Raw genomic sequence first — 20,573 nt, 5'->3', positions numbered from 1 at the left:
TTCTCCCATCAGTAGAGAGACTGGCCCAAGTAGCCCCTTTCCACAGTAATGTATGTGTGTGTATGTGTGTGTGTGTGTGTGTGTATGAGAGAGAGAGAGAGAGAGAGAGAGTATATATTTTTGATTATAAAAGTAATGCATTGACATGGCTGCTAATGCTAATTTAAATTTTTTTAAAAGATTTTATTTATTTATTTGACAAAGAGAGCATGAGAGAGCACAAGCAGGGGGAGCAGCAGATGGAGAAGGAGAAGCAGGCTCCCTGGTGAGCAGGGAGCCCAATGTGAGGCTTGATCCCAGGACCCTGGGATCATGACCTGAGCTGAAGACAGAGATGCTTAACCTACTGAGCCACCCAGGTGCTCCGATTTAAATTTTCCTTATTGTGTTTTTAGTTTTAGAAAACCCTTCCTTATTTCACCCCACCTCATTTTATTTATGCCTCTCATTCCCCTCTTTTCATTTCAATCAGTATTACAACAACCATGTTTCAATTTTTTTGCTAAGACAATTATTTTCTAATATTTACTTTGGTTTCCTTTAGTAACCTTCTCATAAATAGGCTTCCCTTCTGTACCTTGAAACTGTTATTTTCAAAACCTCATGCTGACATAAAGTCTATGTTTAGGGGGCTGCCTAGCTGGCTCAGTTGGTGGAGCATGGGACTCTTGATCAAGAGCCAAGATTGTGAGTTCAAGCCCCACACTGGGTATAGAGATTACTTGAAAATAAAACCTTAAAAACAAATAAATAAAGGGGTGCCTGGGTGGCTCAGTCATTTAAGTCTGCTTCTCCCTCTCCCTCTGCCCCTCCCCCAACTCGTGCTCCCTCCTTCACATGCTCTCAAATAAATAAAATCCTTAAATAAATAAAATAAAATGTTTATTTAACCATAAAAAAGGCAGGTCTGGTAGGGGTTGGGGATACTGTCTACCTGTTGCTGTTCTTATTCTTTTTTTTTTTTTAATTTTATTTATTTATTTGACAGACAGAGATACAGCAAGAGAGGGAACACAAGCAGGAGTGGGAGAGGGAGAAGCTGGCCTCCCACGGAGCAGGGAGCCCAATGCGGGGCTCGATCCCAGCACCCTGGAATCATGACCTGAGCCAAAGGCAGACACTTAAAGACTGAGCCACCCAGGCGCCCCTGTTCTTGGATATTCTTATTAGATACTCAACCCGAGCGGCTATTCTTTCAACGTTTTAATACCCAGTTCAGAGATAAAATAGTCTGAGGAGTTTGACGCAGGAGCCAGCGCTGTGAGCATTTCTCGATGGAGAATGCTGAGCCGGGGCTGCTTTTCCTCACAGCTTGATAAAGTCCCATTGGCATTCACTTGGGCCTAGCTTTCAACCCAAGGACACACTGTGACCTGTGACTCTTATCTTCTTGCCATGACAATCCACTAAATCTACTACCATCCCTGCTCAGTGTTTGCTGGAGCAACCACATGAGCCCTGGGCTCTCCTAGCCCAGCTGCTTGCAAACATTGCTAATCGACAGCAGTGAAAGGGAACCTGAGTGGTATGTACTTTATCTGTTCCCAAGCCCCACACTTATCCTTCCAAATTACAGGGTCTTCTCTTTCATTTCCTTCCCAGGGATATGGATGGTAGGAGAGTTGCCTACTGTTTCGTCCCCCTCCACACACCCAGTTTTCTTGTTAACCAGGCTTGGTTGGGTTGGAAACCCCAAATTTAGAGTTATCTGGTGAAATCGACTAGAGCATTTGGCCTCATGTGCTGCTCTACAACCCCCAACTCTCATCTTGAGCTCTTAGAATCCTCTAAGTAGAAGACTACATCACACATAATGCCTGGGGAGGGAGGGGGTGGGGAAGAAGAAGAAGAGAGAGAGAGAAAAACATCCCACAGTTCCCTTCCCTATGTGGGGCTGGACACATAGGGATCTTGCCACATCAACCGCCCAGAGGGAAATAGAAGATAGATCACAAAAGAATCACACTCATGTGGGTGATCCTGCCCAGCACTAAAAGTCTGCTAAGTGTCTGGAATATGATTAGCAATGCCACCCTGGAAAGGAAACTGGAAGGGGCTTGGACCAGGAAGGAAAGCTTCCATCTTTCCCTTTGATACCTTCAGTGGTTAAACAAAAAAACAAACAAACAAACATATGGAACTTCAAGAACTAAATGAGATATCGTTTTATGAAGATTCTTGGTGAGTTCATGGCATTGTTCCATCGTGAATCAACCCAAGTTGGATATGGCTTGGGACACATCTACCCCTTTGAAGTTGGATCATGGGGGGCTAGGGGAAGGGGGGGACTCGACTTGCTCACAAAGTAACTTTTTTTTTTTAAAGATTTTATTTATTTATTTGACAGAGAAAGACATAGCGAGAGAGGGAACACAAGCAGGGGGAGTAGGAGAGGGAGAGGCAGGCTTCCCACTGAGCAGGGAGCCCAATGCGGGGCTTGATCCCAAGACCCTGGGATCATGACCTGAGCCAAAGGCAGACGCTTAACGACTAAGCCACCCAGGCGGCCCACAAAGTAACTCTTACTGCTCTTATTAAAAGCACAATTCTTGGGACACTTGGGTGGCTCAGTCGGTTAAGCGTCTGACTCTTGATTTTGGCTCAGGTCATGATCTCAGGGTTCTGGGATCAAGCCCCACATCAGGCTCCATGCTCAGGGGTGAAACTATTTGAGGGTTTCTCCCTCACCCTCTGCCCCTCCCTGGCTTGCACGCGTGCTCTCTCTCTCAAATAAATAAATAAATCTTAAAAAAATAAAATAAAAGTAGGGGTGGCTGGGTGGCTCAATTGGTTAAGCATCTGCCTTCGGCTCAGGTCATGATCTCAGGATCCTGGGATTGAGCCTCACATTGGGCTCCCTGCTCAGCAGGGAGTCTGCTTCTCCCTCTGCACCTTTCCCCCTCATGCAATCACTAGCTCTCTCTCAAATAAATAAAATCTTAAAAAAAAAATAAAATAAAAGCACAATTCTCAAATACATGGACATTTCTTTATGGCCCAAATCTTTCTGGGGTTAAGGGAGGCATACTCCCCTTTACTTTGGTATTTATCTCCCAAAGTAAAACTCCCCTACCTGAATACCTTGTACAAACAGCCATTTTAAATTTATTTTAGTCAATAAGTAAATAAAGGTATAAACAAATGATTAAGTTGATACTATACCTTGGGGATCTCCCTAGAGTTCTTAATAATTTCCAAGAAAGAGTTGTGTATTAACTCCCAGCAGTCATCAAAAGATGGATTAAAGACAATAACAGGTTCACTGACTTCAAGTTTGATCATGATTAGCTGAGGCATGAAGAACTCCATCTCTTGGTAGGGCTCCTCAAAATCATTCCCATCCTTTAGGAGACATTAAGATATGGTGGCTGTCACAAGGTGCGGCCTTCCAGAATCAAAGGAGTGAATTTTACCCATTCACAGTATGACACAAACACCAGAAAAGGAAATGCAGAGTCTCACACACTGTTCATGTTCAAATAAGGGCTAGGTATGGCTGAGCCCACCCTGAGCTCATCCACTCTCCCTTTCCCAAAGCTTTTATTCAGTATGCTTACTTTGCTTAGAAATTCCTGCATTAGTATTTCCAAATCCTTCCTATCCTTCAAAATTCAGCTCAAAATCCCCTCCTCTGGGAAGCCTCCCTGTTCTCCAGCAAGATATAATCTCTTCCACTTCTGAACTTATAAATTTCCACTTCCTTCATGGTATTTTATCTTTCTGTCTTGCAGAGATGTATAGGTACATCTTATCTTCTCTACTCTAACCTTGAGGGCAGGATCTGTGACTGAACCCTGTGCTTCCTCCAAAAGATCCAAGACAACATTTAGCACACAGTCGGTGCTCAACAAAAATTTGTTGACAGAATCCAAAAGTAGAAACAGTTATCTGTATGCCTCAAATGGAGCTTGCTAATGAGTGAAAAGTCTATTTTAAACTTTCAAAATGTCAACCTTCGTATAACAGAAATATTGGCATGGAGATATCTACAATTCCCTACCAGGCTAGTAATATATGTTACCTCTCATAAACTACAATGCCTAATGAAATTGTCATAGTGTAGTTGTACAGTACTTGTCTAAGTCAATGATGTTAGACATTTCCAGATCTGTTTGAGGATAACTGATGAACACTGGTTGAATAGTTATCATACATCAAATACCCATAAATTTCCCCTTCTTTCAGACATACAAATATTTTACTTTTCCCTTTGTGTGGAATTGTAGAGTGGGATTTGTTCCCACATCTGAGTCTCTTCTGCTTAGCAAAGTAGATGATTATAGTGACATCTATCGATTGGTTTTTGCTAGAAAGCTAACATCACAGCCTAAATTCAGCAGCATTGGTTTCTACATTTTTTTGAGTAAAAGGTCAATTGTTCATCTTTACTTCATTTGGAAAAATACTTAGAATTTAACCTTTTATAACCAGGCAATTTTATATTTTTATTACTCTTTTTTTTTAAGGTAAAATGTGCATGTGGTATAAAATCCAAATGAATCTTCCTTAATCCTCAGGCTATCTGAGTTTAGGGGATACTATGAGGTTTTGAAAACCAGGACTCTGGCTTTTAGCTTTTATTTTGACTTCACTGAAGTAGTTTCATGAAGAAAGTTATTAATTAGGTCAACAAAGCCTTTTGTTTTCAGGAATGCCCCTTTCAAAGACCAAGGAACAAAAAGTCAACATCTGCAATGATACACACAACACTCCCTAAATATCAAGCCAAAGATTTATAATAAAACTTTTTCAACTTTCTTTAACAGAGAGGATCAAAAAGGGACCTGTTTCCCTCCTATAAGGGGCATGAATTCCATTTTACTCCATCTTTCTTTAAATATTTTTAACAATTTCCCCACTTACGGAGAACTTGGTCAGTTTAGCAGTAATTATCTCAGGAAAGCATGCTGTGATTCACAGAAATCATTTTCATGAGCTAATAATGATCCGATGTGTGTGGCAATCAAGAATTTTTTTATTTTTTATCCTTGGCTCACAGCTGAGAACCTGCGTGATGGAATTCTGATTGTCTCAGTTGTTTCCCCTCAAATGGGCCTACTGCTGGTCCCCTACATACCTTGTGTATCATGAAAAAGGAGACGAGGTCCTTGAGAGACTTAATGACCAAGTCCCTCAGCTGGAGTGACATGAAGGAAGCAACAGAAGCAAAATATTCCTCAATGTTACGAGAGGAGTCATAGTCACTCTTGGGAGCAAAATGGACCCACCGCTCCTTCTGTGAGATGAAAAGCTGGGCACAGGTGGGGATCCACCTGTAAAGACAGGAAGGCACCTGAGTAAGAAGCTCTTCTGAGCTCAGAGAAGTCCAATCAGACGTTCCCCACTCTCTGTGACCAGGCAGATCTAAGCAGCTTTCCAAATTGGTATTTTCATATCCCTGGCTACCTCACCTGCCAACATCCCTTTCCTGGGAAGAAAGTAGTAAGATTTGAATTGAGAGACTACTCTTCCATGAGCAATACCCAAATACACAAGGGATGCTGGTGGCGTATCCTGCTCTAGGAGTCTCTACTTTCTTCATTATAATCAGAGATGGTGGTGAAGGGGCAATAAGGAACTGAAATGTTCTGTCCAACCTCTCTCCCTGGCAAATGCCTGGCCTCTGTTCAGATTTTATAGGGGGAAAGAGAGAAAGAGGAGAAAAAGAAGAAAATGTCAGAAGAGAAATTCCAGGATGACAGTAGCTGCTCAGAAGTTGGTACTAGAAATAAGAAAAGCAAAACAAGAAATGGAGGCCTCCTTGTTCTTTCTTCCTACCTCCCCCAATTTCTAATTCCCATTGGGAACCACTGGCCTTTTCATCCTATCATATCTCTTTTCTGATTTCTAGAAAAGTATTCCTCTAACAACCAGAAAAGTACTAGGAACAGCCATAGTTGTAAAGACAATAACTAGGATATTTATCGAGCAGCTACTATGGTGCCAGTGGTTGTGTATACATTGTCTTGGATAATAAAAACCCATTGGTAGGTATTATCACCATCATTTTACATAAGGGGATTTCTCTGGCTCTGGATACAGTCCTGCATGCATTTGCAAAAGAAAAAGGAATCATCTAAGTGACGGAAAACTCCCTAACCCTGGAACCTTGCAGTGTGTATCTGGGCCACCTGAACACAAGTCATTCAAATGCACTGTCGTGTAACCTAGCAAAGCCTAACTTGACTTCAGAGGAAGGGAAGAGAAGTGGTACCCCCAACAAGGAATCATAATGAGAATTTCAAAAAGGTAGAGGGAGACCAGGAGGGAGGGCTGAAGAAGAGTGGACATGGGGAGACACAAAGACTGTCGGGGGATGAAATGTGGAAGGAAGGAGCAAGAGGAAGAGGTCAGTGGGAAGTCAGCACACTGTCCAACCTCCAGGCTGGGAGACTCAGAGAGTTTATAATACTGTGATGCAGTCCCATTCTGAGGCCAGATACTGACTTGTTGAGAAGAATTTGGCGTGCTTCCATGCAGTGTTTCTGGATCACATCCCGATATTCATGAGGCTGCAGAGGCAATTTTCCTGCCAGTAATTCTGCTGTTCGAACAAACCTGAGGTCTCTAAATCTGCCAAAAAGAGAAGGAGAAATGTCCTGGGCCGAGAAGACACTTAAAAAATGAACTCTGTAGGATAAGTTCAAAGGGCATATATCCTTTTTTTTCAAGGAGAGTAAAACTAATTATATCTGAAAAATCTGAGAGTCTGAGGAGGGAGTAGAAAGTCCAGAGGAACCTTGCAAAGAGAAGATAGATGAGCCAACTCAACTGGTGTTTGCTTAGCCTTCCTATGTGTCCTGCTCTGGGTAAACCACCTGGGGAGCGGGGTTTTGGCACCAACCTGGTATTTGCCTGGCTGGGAACTGGGATATCAAATGGACAAATCAAAGTTCTTTAACAGTGAAGACAGAGAAGACTAGTCAAGAGAAGCAACACCTTCATGATCAAGTGGGTTCCATCTAATCCTCAATGTGGCCCCCAGGTGCGCTACTCAGGACAACTTGAAGGACTGCTTTGTTCTAAACAAACACAAAATCCCCCTATAGGCCTACCCTCGATGGCTGGCAGGCTCACCAAGACACACACAGTATCCCTTGGCATAGTGCCTTACATATTCCAGGCACACAATAGCAACCTGTGGATTGAACACATGAATCTCCTTCCACCTTTTCCTATGAGGCTCTTATCTTCTCCCATTTCTCTCAGATCAATGGATGTGTTGTCCTTTACCATATTCCCAAGGCCTCTTTTAGCTCAGAGGGCCACCATATCTCTTCCAGATGTCTACCCCATTCATTTATAAATCACTCTTTTAAATCACCATTGCCTTTCACTTTTCCAATTAGATCTTTGCTCACTTCCTTAGCTCATCTCATTTCTTGCTTCCCGTTTTCATCATCCACTGGAACGATCTCTTGGGCACTTTTCCTCATCCTTAAATCCCACAGCCTACATTTCTATCCCTTCTTGGTGGAGGTGGTGAACTTGGTCCCCATCTTGTTTGGCCAGTCACAAAGCACTGTTAGGGAAGGAAAAATAGAACCCGAGACCTCCCTCACCACACATTTGATATCCAACCCAAGTACGGCCCTTGTCACCACCTGGAAATTATATTACTTATCTTTAATTCAGTCCTAACAAACTTCCTACAGTGGCTCTTCAGACCACAACTCTCATTCTGGCCCCCAGGCCCCTTACCCTTCACCGATCACTAGGTGACTTCTTAGAATTTTTTAAATTAAATCATGCAGGTCACAGAGAAAAGGTGTCTGTATCATTTCCGTAACAAATCTTTCTCACTGTTGTTTTTTGTTGTTGTTGTTGCTGTTCAACGGACAATAATCTTCTAAATGGGTTTGGTTCGCTTTTGCTTTTGTTGCCTATATAATCTTTAGGGAACCCCTAAAAACAAGGGGTAAGGATCCTTTCTTTTCAGAAGCTATAATAATTTGCCATCTTCACTACATGATCAAATTAAATGCACGTGTATGTGTACATCTTCTCAGCAGTGAGCATTTGGCAAATTTTACCATCCCTGAGACTGACCTTTTTTGTTAATTTCCAGGATATTTTTTGAGGCCATAAAAATGCTTATAGTTAAAGCTGTACCTTCATTTATTGAACAACTACTATATGCCAAAACTGTTCTAAACAACTCATCCAACAAATACCATGAGGTATGTACTATTATTATTCCCATTTTACATATAAAGAAACAGGGACCTAGAGAGAGTGGCTTCCCCAAAACCACACCATTCATTACTGACAAAGCAAGAACCAGAACCTAGGCAGTATAGTTTGGGAGCCCATTCTGTAAATTATTACCCTACACTTCTGCCTCATTAGAAAATGACTTTTTTTCAGTGTCCTGACTGGCACCTCCAATGATTTAGAAAACTGAATTTAGTCCAAAGAAGGGAATGTGCTTATTTCTTACCATCGGTGGGCTCCATGCCAGCTTGACTTCCCTCTCAATTCTCTTTGGAAATATAGGTACAACTAAGAATGTGATAAACAAGTAAGTTCTCCAAGTAACAGGGCTCCCTTAAGATTAAACACATTGGAAGCTACAGAGCCTTCCCAAAATAAAATATCTGAGCTACTGGTAAGTTGAGCCAATCAAAATTAAGCAAGCATATTTGCCTCTAGTTTTTCTAATAAAAAACTCAGATGGTGGCAACTCATCCTGTCATCAGCCTGACCTCTCAGCGAATCCTGCGTGGCCTCATTCTCCCACCAGGATTTACACCTCCCTTGATGGACGTACCCCCCCGCCCACCGCCAAATGACAGTCTTTCTCTGCAGGTGATGAATGGATAAACTGAACATGGTGCAGCCATGCAGTGGGGTAATATTCAGCCATAGAATGGAACAAAATACTGATACATGTTTCAATGTCAGATGAACCTTGAAAACATGATGCTAAGCAAAAAGCAGCCAGACACGAAAGGTCACATATTGTGTGATTCCATTTATATGAAGTGTCCGGAATAGGTTAAATCTGTAGAGAGAGAAAGCAGATTAATGGTTGCCAGGGGCTGAGTGGAAGGGAGAAAGGGTGGGGGTGGGGGACTGCTAATGGATACAGCATTTCTTTTTGGGATGATGAAAATATTTTTGAATGACAGAGTGGTGAGAGTTGGACAAATATGTAAGTGCACTAAAAACTATGGTACTGTGCACTTCAGAAGGCAAATTTTATGGTGTGTGGATTATATCTCAATTTAGAAGAATAAAGGAAAAAAAAGTGGCTCCTATATTCTCTAAACTCCTTCACTTGCTGTGGCCACTTTAGTCATTGATGAATATAACTGAGACCCCTGCTTGCCATCCCTGTGCTGGCACTGAGTTACCTAAGGAATAAGACCCAATCCCCCCCATATGTCTCGGAGGCTAGAGAGTGATAAACTAGCACACACACAGTTGTAATTCAGTGTGATACATGTCCTCATGGAGGTAATGGCTCATTCACACCTAAGGGGTACTTACAGTTTGTCGGGCACTGTTCTAAGTACTTTGCATGTATTAAGTTATTTATTCCTCCTACCAACCCTATGAAGCAGGAACTCTTATTATCCTAAATTTAGGGATAAGGAAAGCAAGACACAGACAGATGATGTAACACACCTGTATTACCTAGAAGCGACAGAATTAAGATCTGGGCTCGAGCAGCCAGCTCCAAGTCTGAGCTCTTTACCAGTATGAGCCAGGACTTAGAGACAGGGTCAGGGTGTCATGGGAGGATAAAGAAGGGTCACTTCACTGCGTGGAGAGCTGTCACTTACAGTTCCTATGCATTTTGGGTCTAGGATTTTTGTCATCTCCCTGCAAGGGCAGGGCTACCCCCACTGTGCCCAGCATAAGATACTGTCTTTTGTGGGCAAACAATAAAGGGAAAGAAAAGGGAGGGGAGGAACTTCTTACTCTTTAAACCACAGTTCTTTCAGGTTGAGCATCATGGGGTTCACCGTGTGCAGATGCTCCTCATTCCACTTCTTGGCATTCCTGTAGACGCTGTGCCAGGGCACAGGGGCTCGGATCACTCTTCGAGGAAACATGCGGGGAATGTTCTCGATGAAGAGTCTTTTTCTCTCTGTTGGGTCCATGAGGATGTAATCAACTATATAAGCAACAGAGCAAACACTTTGTTAGTAAGTAGGGACCTTGAACACTCTGTGCTCTTAGCTGCAGCACTTAGAATGTAAATAAGCCTCTGACCATTTACACTGATAATCCCCATTATGTTGATAATCCCCTGGGTATAACTAAATTGGGGAAGCTCCACTCTGTTGGTGTGTCTTCTTTCTGAGATGTTTCATGGAGGACTGTAACTTTACAGTCTGAGGCTTAGAATCTGGGGTTGAACTCTACTAGGATATCTAGTATCATGTATGAAAATGAACTAGCATTTGCTGATGCTTCATTCTTCATTAATTGATTTCTCACACCTAAGCAGTCACACAAAAAATTCAACGCAACAGATGGCATCAGATACTTAGAAATGGAAATTTAGGGGTACCTGGGTGGTGCAGTCAGTTAAACGTCTGACTCCTGGCTTCAGCTCAGGTCTGACCTCGGGGTGGTGGGATGGAGCCCTGCATTGGGCTCTATTTTCAGCAGGGAGTCTGCTTGGATTTCTCTCTCCCTCTTCCTCTGCCCCTCCCTCCTGCTCTCTCCCTCCCTCTCTAAAATAAATAAATAAATCTTTTAAAAAAATGGAAATTTAGAGACCAAATATTTCACATGCTAAGGAGAGAAAGATTGGTAAAAGCTTCACAGAGGAAGTGACATTTGAGCTGGACTGGGAAGAATAAGTAGGAATTTGTAGACAGGATAGAAAGGGAAGAGCACAGGGATCAGAAGGAACAGCATGTAATGAAGTGCAGTTCTATGACTTTTGTAAAACAGGCTCAAGGTGCTGTGAATTATCTTGGGGTAGAAATATCAGATGCAAGTGGTAGAGTTCAAGGTGATAAGACTGCAGAAGTAGGTTGAGGCTGGAATTTGAAGGACTTTCCATGTTTATCCTTATGAATTTGGTTCTATCCTACAGTAGACAAGGGGCCATTACACTGACACCATTAGAAAGTTAATTAGGAAATTAAAAATAACTAGACAACCTGGTAAAGGCAGCTATTGTCCAGATAAAATAGGAAGGCGAGGAACTCATATGATCACCACTCCCCTTTGATGTGTTTCTCACATTACTCACCATCGTTAAATATTTCCCAGTGACCTACTGTGTGTACAAGATACGGGCCGAAGGATGAAGGGGAGCTATGATCAATAACATATCCTTCACCATCAAAGAACTGACAGTCTAATACGGGAGCCAAGACCCATAAGAAATAAAAAGACAACACCAGTGTTAGATCATGGAAGAGAAATAATGGCCCAGGAGATGTTCCAAAACAGGGTGAGTTGAAAGTAGAGACAGTAAGTACAGTGAATGCAGAGGATGGAGGGACCACTGAGGGCTGCAGAGATAGAAAAATACTTAAGAGGCAGGTCTTGAGCTAGATTTTGAAACTTGAGTAGACCTTTACTATTCCTAGTGCTGCCCTGGGGTGAGCAGCATCCACAGCTCCTGGGAGCTTGTTAGAAATGTAGGCTCTCAGGCTCCACCCCAGATCTGTCTAATCAGAATCTGCATTTTTCACAAGAGCCCCATGTAGGTGCACATCAAAGTACAGGAAGTGCTAATGTCTACATGAGTGATGTGGGAGAGAGTATTTGAATGAAAAGGATATTTCTGGCATTTTCAGAGGAACCAGGGTGGACTGATAGTGAGAGAAAGATGGTGCCCTCCACAAGGGAGCCCCTTGCCCCATCTACACCCAGCCTTACCAATGCTTTTCATGAGGCTACTGTAGTAGTCATTTTCCTTCTCCTTCACCAGGGCGATCATCAGGGGTTCCAGGAAGGGACTTGTCAGCAGTGTGTTAGAAATCAGCTTTGAAATCCGATGCATCACTTCATCCTCCTCGGGGGCAATCATGTCTTTTTGGATGCCATTGGTCAAATAGTAATAGTACCTCTTCCATAATGCAAGATAATGACTGTGATTGGTTAACTGTGCCCACCCGCCCACATCTGTGAGCCTCCAAGAGGCCCTATGCACACAGCACTCATCCCCACCCTTCACCCCCTACGATCGGGCTTTCTGGGCCCATTGCCACACACTCACTGCAATGTGATGGCAGGCAAGTGCTTCCTTGACCCTGGAGGATTCAACCAGAGCCAGAGAGTTCAGTGGGGTATAAGGATGGACTTGTCAAATGCTATGCAGATAGGAACAGTGGAATGAGTACTAGGCCAGGACAGAGGGAACCTATCTGGTGAACTTTAAGAAGATTAACAAGCTCCTCAAATGGACCCAGTAATTCACCCTTCTCAACGACAATAATGGCCTACAAAGCACTTTGATCCTGTGGCTTGGAGCCACAGTGAGGGAAAATTCCCCAAAGTCCAAGTGAGACTTACAGTACTTCTAATCTGACCGTGGGCTTCTGAGTTTAGAAAAGCAACAAAAACACACAAACTGAACAAAAATGGCCAATGTGATCTGGTGACTTCAGGAAGTTTTGTTTGTTTTGGGTGCTAAGCTGCTGGATAGCTGATTAGCTCTAGAAATGAATACTTTAAGATAGATGAGAAGCACGAAGTGTAGGAAATCAGCTTTGACCTTTAGTGACAATTGTCTGTGGTCATGAGCTCACGTTTCTCCAATCTTAAATGGAAGCTCCTTATAGAGAAGAAACTTCCAAACTTCCCTCATTGTAAGAACTGCCTGGGGTGGGGAGAGAGGCTCTTATTAAAATGCAGATCCATAGGCTCCACTGAATCAGTTTGGGGTTTTTCAACAAGCACCCTGGGTGATTCTTATCTTCAGGCAAGTGTGAGAAATGCTGCCACAGAGACTTTGGTACCAGTCAGAGTTGGTCTAAGTTCTAATTGTGCCTCTTAACGACTGTGTAACCCTGGGCAAGTTGCTTAATCAGACCTCACCCCAATTTCCACACCTGGACAACAGGAATAATCATAGTACCCAGATCTTGAATGGGGTCAAGCATCTAGAAGGTTTAGTATGGAATTTTGCCAATAGCACATACTCAGTCACTAGGATTTTTATTATAAATCATTTCATTATACACACTATAAACTCATAAGCTATTTGCTCTAAAGTTTTGTTCCTTTTCTTTTAAAATAGGTTAGAAACTCAAAAGTCTACCTAGAACCAAGCAGGTAGTTAATCAATGAAAGTTGGCTGGATGTAAGAAAATAATACAGAATACCGGAGACTTTCACGAACTGGAAAATGTATTTTTCATCTAACAGAAGTAGCTACTTCTCAGCTTCAAATATCTTAATTTTTTTTCAAAAGAGGTTAGAAATCCAGCTTATGTGAGATTTCCCTCATTTTCAAAGCACATCTATAGACCAAATTCAGCCTATGGTAGAGTTGCCAGATAAAATATAGGATGAAGTGGGATATATTTATACACTTAGTATTTTAGTATAATTTTAAAAATTATTCATTGTATATCTAAAATTCCAATTTAACTAGGTGGCCTGTGTTTTGTTTTGTTTTTCAAAATCTGGCAACCCTAGCTTATGGGTCAGCATTTTGCAACCTATGTTCTAAGAGGACCCAAAGGTTTCTAAGACTTACTAAAATAATTCACACACACACACACACACACACACACACACACACACACACACACACACACAAACACACACAGACCATTATTCAGTAGTCTGTTATGGGGTCTGGACTTTGGTATTTTTAAAACATTCCCTGGGTGATTCTGTTCTCCCCAAGTTTAAAATCACTGAGATGCCAAGAATACTCAGCAAATTGAGAGAAAGGAAGCAATAAGAACGTACCTCTAAGTCTGATTCAGATGGTTGGGTTTCTTTACCTTCTATTTCCATCTCCTGCTGTAACATCACACCAATCTGTTCTTCTGGACTCATTGGCCTGCTTCCTGGAAGGGTCGAAGATGTTGCCACCTCCTTCTTTATGGGTGATGAGATTGAGATATTGCAGGCCAGCTTGGTCCTGAAGAGTAGGCACAGCTCAGCCCTTGGTTCTCCGCAAAGGTGCTCTGTGTCAGGCCTACTGTCTTCAAGCTGCTGAGTGTTGTTGTGCAGGGAAGCCCCTCTCCTCTGTGTCATCTACTAGCATGGGTCCTTCAATGACAACTTCTAACCATGGAACACCCATAGGTATGCTAGAACTGGTTTTGCTCAGTTGGTTTAGTTTTATTCAGAGCCTTAAAAAATTGGGTTAAGGGGACTGATGAAAAAAAAACATTAATTACTTGGAGTATGAGAATGCTCTGAAATCAAGATGCAGAGCATGGTGTTAATGAGACCACAGACTTCTGTAGTTCAGCTTGGTGTCCTTCAATCCCCAACACCCACAGGGACACTTACCTGGTGGGATCCTTTTTGTCTCTAGGGGAGAACTTTCTTTTCTTCTTGTTGGGTTCTGAAGAATAGTTAGCTGCTAGAACAGTGGAGAAGAAACACATCAGGGATGGCCAGTAGCCTTGGGCCAACCTTTGTCCATAGGGACATGACTCTCAGGACAGCCCCAGAGCATACTAAGAGAAGTAGACTTGGCACAGTGGGATGAGGCAGGAGATGGGCCATCTGGTCCCACATGTACCACTAAACATCTGTGTGACTCTGAAGAAGTAATTTCAACACTCCAGGCCTCAGCTTCCCCCAGTGTGAAATGGGGCTGCACATACCTTCCATTCATTCATACAACTGACAAGTATTAATAACTGCCTACTTGATTCACTCACTGATCCTATATGCCCTATTTTCTAAACATCGGAAGTTACTGTTCAATGTTTTCCTTTAAATAGGTGCAGACTTTTAAACTTAGTATATTTATTTTAAAGGAAACACTACCTGATTATTACAAATAGAAAAACCAACAACATTTGCAGTAAATAGTAAACTTTAACTAGATACTGTAACATGCTTAAGTCTTTAGCCTAAAACAACAACAGAGAAGTGTTAAAGACATAATATTAAATAGACATTTTGACAGAATCAGAAAGAACTGAAGACTCCTAATCTAGATGTATTCTGAGTTCATACTTTGAGCTCCTCCTATTCCAAATACAACAATAACAGACTCTTTAAAAATCAAAAAGACATTACAATATTCAACAAGATGTTTTCTATGTGGACCAAAAATGCACAGAATACGAAGTAAAAGTTATAAACTTGGCTTCTGTGTCCAAGAGCAAGGAGTAGTTAGGTATTTGATACCTGGGGGAGTAAGAGAATCCAGAAACACTCTATGATTGTAAGGGACTGGCGCTAGGCTCACAGCATAAAGCCAGGACTGAAGCAAGGCTGTCTTACCCATGAAGACAGAGCAGAACTGCCATACAGATAAAGCACAGGGATCCTCAATTCATAAGGAAGCCAGAGACAACAGAGGAAGACTGATAAGAACAAGGCCGAGCTTCACACAGCTGAGGGACCACATCTACAAGATCCAAATATCACCTTAGGATGGGAGTTCTAAACCACCAACATAAGGTCTGGTGCTAGTTTGAGGTCCTAAGAGGACAGATGAAGCCTAAGAACAAAAAAGTCAGATTAAGAAGGATGTGTCAAAAGGATACACACTGACTACATTTCTAAGTGAAAACAAGCAAAACTAATCTATGGTGACAAAAATCAGAAAGTGGTTACACTGGAGTGGGATGGTATTGGGTAGGAGAGAGAACTCATTGGCAATGAGCACAAGAGAACTTTCTCTAGTGGTGGAAATGCCCCATATCCTGTTTAGGTGGTGGCTATATGGTTTAAACAATTGTCAACACTCACTGAACTGAACACCTAAGATCTATGCATCTTATTGTATGTGAATGACACCTCAATAAAAACAACGGTGGGGGGGAAACATGTACCAAGAAGGGAAAAAACTCTCAACACAAGCCTGCAAACTAAAATCCCAGAACATATGAGAAAAATAAATACTAAGAAAGATTGCTAATAAACTCAACAATCAAGGGATAGATTCACAAAGTGAAAACAGTACAGCATTACAAACATTGCTCCAAAATAAATGTTTAAGATCCTCCCAGGAATATTGAAAGAGCTATGCCCACAAGAGTAAAATGAGAAATTGGCAGAGGTGACACTCATGAGTAGAACCAATTAGAAAATCGGAAAATGTAAAGATATCATCATGAAAATAAAAAAAAATTCATTAGATGTGATAAACTCAAGGCTCAACGGAGTTGAAGAGCCAATTAGTAAATTAGAAGATACATCTGAGGAACTCACCCAGACACAGCACAGAGAGAAAAATGAAAAATATGAAAATAAGTCTGAGACAGAGGGCAGATGAAGAGGCTCCAACACACACTGTAGTTAAGAATTACTGAAGGATAAGCAGATTTCAGTGTACCCAGCAGGATTAAATAAATTAATACATATAAAGTACTGTGGTAAGCAGCTTCCAAGATGGGCCCCAGTGATTCCCCACCTCCTGGTATCATGCTCTTGTGCATGTGGGCTAGACCTAGTGACTCACTTCTAACAAAGAGAATACAGAAAAAGCGATAGGATGTCACTTCCAAAACTAAGTTCCCAAAAGACTCTGGTATCTGTCTTTTTGGCTCTCTTCCCTCTCTTGCTCTCTCCCTTGTTCCCTTGTGAGGGAAGCCAGAGCCATGTTGTGAGCTGCCCCATCGAAAGGCCCATGTGGCAGGAAACTGATGTCTGTGGCCAACAGCCACCAAGGACTTGAGGACCTGAGTGGTCATGGGACAGGATCCTTCCCTGGGTGCCTGAAGATGACTGTGGTTCTGGCTGACACCTTGATTGCACCCTTGTGAGAGACTCTGAGCCAGAACCATTCAGGTAAGCCATGCCCAGATTCTTGCCTCATAGAAACTGTGAGACAATAAGTACTGGTTGTTTTAAACCATTAAGTTTTGGGGGTAATTTGTTACGCAGCAATCAATAACACAAGTGTTTGGTGTGTGGTAAACGTGAGGGATACGGCATATGGTAAATGTAATGTTAGCTATTACAATCATTCTCGTTTCATGGATGAGAAGACTGAGACTCTGTGGGGTTATCCAAAGTTAGCTGCAGCAAGCGAAGGAGCCAGGACTAGAACCCAGGACTAAAAATCCCACCCAACGTCCCATTCTGAGCTGGTATGGCACATTGCTACAAATACCTAATGGCAGCCTCTGAACCATCTTTTCTCTAGGGACATTGATAGTGACCGACTGGTAAACCTTCAGCAGGTCCCTCAGCTTCAGGTCCTGGGCCATCAAGGAGTAGTTGTTGGCAATGGAGTCGCTAGGGCCACGGTAGTGGTGCTGCTCTTTGAAGGGTGCAGCCAGGGTCCATGATGTGCGTTGCATCAAGGGGGGATAAAAGCTGTGCGACATGACCATCTACAAGGGAAGAAACACAGAGGAGTATGACACGGGGGAAGACACCTCTGAAGTAGCTTAAGCTCCACTCACATGGAGACTCAGGGAGTCCTGTGTGCCTTATGCTGTTTCTACCTTCTACAAATTCAGGAAAATGCTTCTTGGATGGTCACCAGTTGCACTTCTCTGTCCACTGTGAGCATGATTTCTGACGTCAAGGACAACAGCTGGCTTTCAATAATCAGTATATTTGTGAGTCAGGTAATTTACTTCTATTATCTTTATTGTTTATGGACGTGGCTATAGTGTAGAAATAATGGAAGATGCAGAAGTTCAGAAAGGTTCAACAACACAGCAGGGAAGGGAGAAGGCTGGATCCTAACTCACCTTTGTGCTACTGGATAGCCTTTTTTCCCCCACACAGCTGGAGACTTTTCTCGTAGCAGAAGTGATCAAAGCGCCATTGATCCCACTTGTCAAGTCTGACTGTCTCCCTGCCCCCGGGGAGTACCAGCAGAAGAGCAGTAGCCAGGTGAACATACCTGATAGAGTTCAGATGGTTCCTCTTTAGCAGAAGCAGGCAGAGGGGGCAGCTCTGGCCGCCTCTGGGAGTGGCTCATGTGATGTATCGAGTCACTCTTGGTGATCTGTGAGAAATGGGAACAAAGTCACTCTTTAGGAATTAGGAAAGATTTCCAAACCTCTAGGTTGGCATGGAGTAAAAAGATCTCCAAGAAAGAGGTTAGGTTACAGAGTTCTGCCCACTAAACACCCTTCTCACCCCCCATCCATGGTGTAGGTTTCATTTTTTAAATTAGCAGTCTGTCTCTCCTCCAGTGTTTTCTCCTTGGCTACCCCTCTATGAGTAAATTAACATATATTTTTCCCCTGGGGAGACCCCAAGTTACCCTATCCTGGGTCGTGATTCAAGGGTCTAACTTTAAAAAATGGACTATTGCATTTCACCAAATACACAATTCCAAATAGAAATTGGCTTATGCAGGGGCATTGTATTATCTGTGCTTTTGACACATGCATGAGCAACTCTCTGCACTTCCTGTGAAAAGAAAAAAATATCACTTAAACGGTGTGGGTATCTAAGTCCACCAATCCATTCAGTGAATGTGCACTTAGGGGTGACCCTCAGGTAGGGGTGAACGTGTGGCTCTGATGGCCAGTCTCAGTTCCCAAGCACCTCTCCTGAGCAGAGCTAAATGTGACTGCAGTGTTGAGCAATTCTGTGTGTGTTTCTGTCCTAGGACCCAGCCCCTACGTGCACGATCACTACTTATGTGGGGCTGTGATGGAGAAAGTGCAATGGGTCCCAACATAGAGGAAAACTGCAGGGCTGGACTTATTGAGAGGTGTTTCTACACAGCACTTTAAAGATGGTTTAAGGGATTTTCAAGGGCACTTTTGACTCTCCATGATTTTTTTACCTTAAGCAATGACTTTGGACTGAACTCTGTAAGACGAGACATTACTGGATTGATTTGATTTAACTGAGTCAGCAAATTATGTCATGCAGGGCAACCGGCAGGGGGTAGCAGATAGGGGGTATATGAAGCAGATGTTAGCCACCCTCATGCCCTAACCAACTGCTCACTGATGACTCAACCTCAGAAAATAGTGATAACAACAACAACAACAACAACACTATCATTATTCTGAATTATTTTGTTCTAGGCACTGTACAGCCTTATGACAGTTTTTTATACCCACATTCAACCTGAAGAAACTAAAGCTCAGAGAATATATAGGTAACACATCCTAGCCACACAGAGGTGCTTTTAAATACACATGACTCTGCATCCCAACACACTGGAAATAGCAAGTATCACTAATATGACAAGTTACTTTAGGAAGGTGTTGATCTTAAAATTAAATGAAGACATGCAAACTCATAAATAAAGATGCAAGCCTGAGATCTTTAAAAACATACAACAGGCCCACTGGTCTAATGGCCTAATCCAGTTATTCTCAAAAATTGTGGCACATCAGACTCACCAACAGAACTTCATTAAAAATAGGGTTGGTTGGGCTTCAATTTAAACAAAGACTCACAGACCTTGTTTTTAGCTTAAAGAATTCATAAAGAATTCACTTTGTTGATTTAAACAACTCTGTCTCTCTCCTCTTGACCTCAACTTTAAGGATCTAAGAATTCATCAATTATCTCCAAGATGATTTTCACTACTGAAATTAATATCAGAATGGCACCTGGGTGCCTCAGTCTGTTGAGTATAAGACTCTTGGTTTTGGCTCAGGTCACGATTTCATGGGTGGAGAGATCGAGCCTTGTGTCGGGCTCCATGTTCAGTGGGAAGTCGGCTTGAAGATTCTCTCCCTGTGCCCCTCACCCCACTCATGTGCATGCACACATGTGCACCTTCTCTCTCTCAAATAAAATAAAATCTTAAAAAAATTAATATCAGATCTGCACCTATCAGTTGAACAAAATGAGAGAACTCTGGCATCAGACTGAAAGGAACCTGGTCATGCAAAGTGGGTATCACACCATCTGAGGTAGATTCTGGCAACAGCACTTTCAGCACTATGAAGTCGTTTATGATTTCCTTCAGGACCCCAGATGTACAACATATACTGATTGATAAGTTACGGCTGCCTGTTTTTCGTCTTTGCAAGCAAGAAGGTTTTGTGGTCAGTGGAAATCTTTCCCTTAGCCTAGCTTTTAAATCTGTTTCAAATAAAAATCTTCATTAAAAGAGCAACAAGCAAACACCTCAAATTTTGGACATCTTGAGTAAGTACCAACAAAAGTGGTAACGAGTAGCTAACCCCCAAACCCTGACCTTTTGCAGTCGAGGAGGAAGTTAACATTATTCAGGTGTCTTGGTCATCATGCTTCTGCTCGTGGTTGGAGTAAACCTGACATCAGCCCTGACACCAATTGGGAAGTTACTCTTCCTACCAAGAAGTAGAACACAGCCCTAAGGGGACATAACTGGCTTTTCTCCAATTTCTGTCTGTACTGTATAATAGACTGATCCCAGTCCCTGGCTCCAGGGAAGGGCATGTGACACGGGTCTGGCCAGTCAGGGTTCTCCATCCTCCTAGACACAGTGATTGCTCAGGGACAGGCTTGTGACATAAGCTGGGCTGATCAGAGACTTTCCTAAC

The 20,573-nt window shown here is 42.5% G+C and overlaps 1 protein-coding gene across 3 annotated transcripts in view; it reads right to left on the bottom strand.

Moving 5' to 3' along the window:
• The window catches only part of DNAH3 (dynein axonemal heavy chain 3), a 180,099-nt gene that overhangs the window by 152,841 nt on the left and 6,685 nt on the right, over positions 1-20,573 (bottom strand). Inside the window, exons 4-12 of one of the 3 annotated variants that reach the window (XM_088029049.1) lie at positions 17,975-18,079; positions 17,231-17,453; positions 14,446-14,518; positions 13,894-14,068; positions 11,851-12,040; positions 9,928-10,123; positions 6,448-6,573; positions 5,078-5,273; positions 3,163-3,342 (exon numbers count right to left, since the gene is read on the bottom strand). In XM_088029049.1, the coding sequence (XP_087885175.1) occupies positions 3,163-3,342; positions 5,078-5,273; positions 6,448-6,573; positions 9,928-10,123; positions 11,851-12,040; positions 13,894-14,068; positions 14,446-14,518; positions 17,231-17,453; positions 17,975-18,079 (1,464 nt within the window). Of the gene's footprint in view, positions 1-3,162; positions 3,343-5,077; positions 5,274-6,447; positions 6,574-9,927; positions 10,124-11,850; positions 12,041-13,893; positions 14,069-14,445; positions 14,519-17,224; positions 17,454-17,974; positions 18,080-20,573 lie in introns of all 3 variants that reach the window. The other 2 variants (XM_088029048.1, XM_028095231.2) reach the window with 2 other exon arrangements.

Source organism: Eumetopias jubatus, unplaced genomic scaffold, assembly GCF_037043125.1.
Source record: "Eumetopias jubatus isolate StellerSeaLion01/CBP00866 unplaced genomic scaffold, mEumJub1_p1.0 scaffold_12, whole genome shotgun sequence".
In the NCBI taxonomy this organism is placed as follows: Eukaryota; Metazoa; Chordata; class Mammalia; order Carnivora; family Otariidae; genus Eumetopias; species Eumetopias jubatus.
This window is presented reverse-complemented; position numbering and strand designations above follow the sequence as displayed.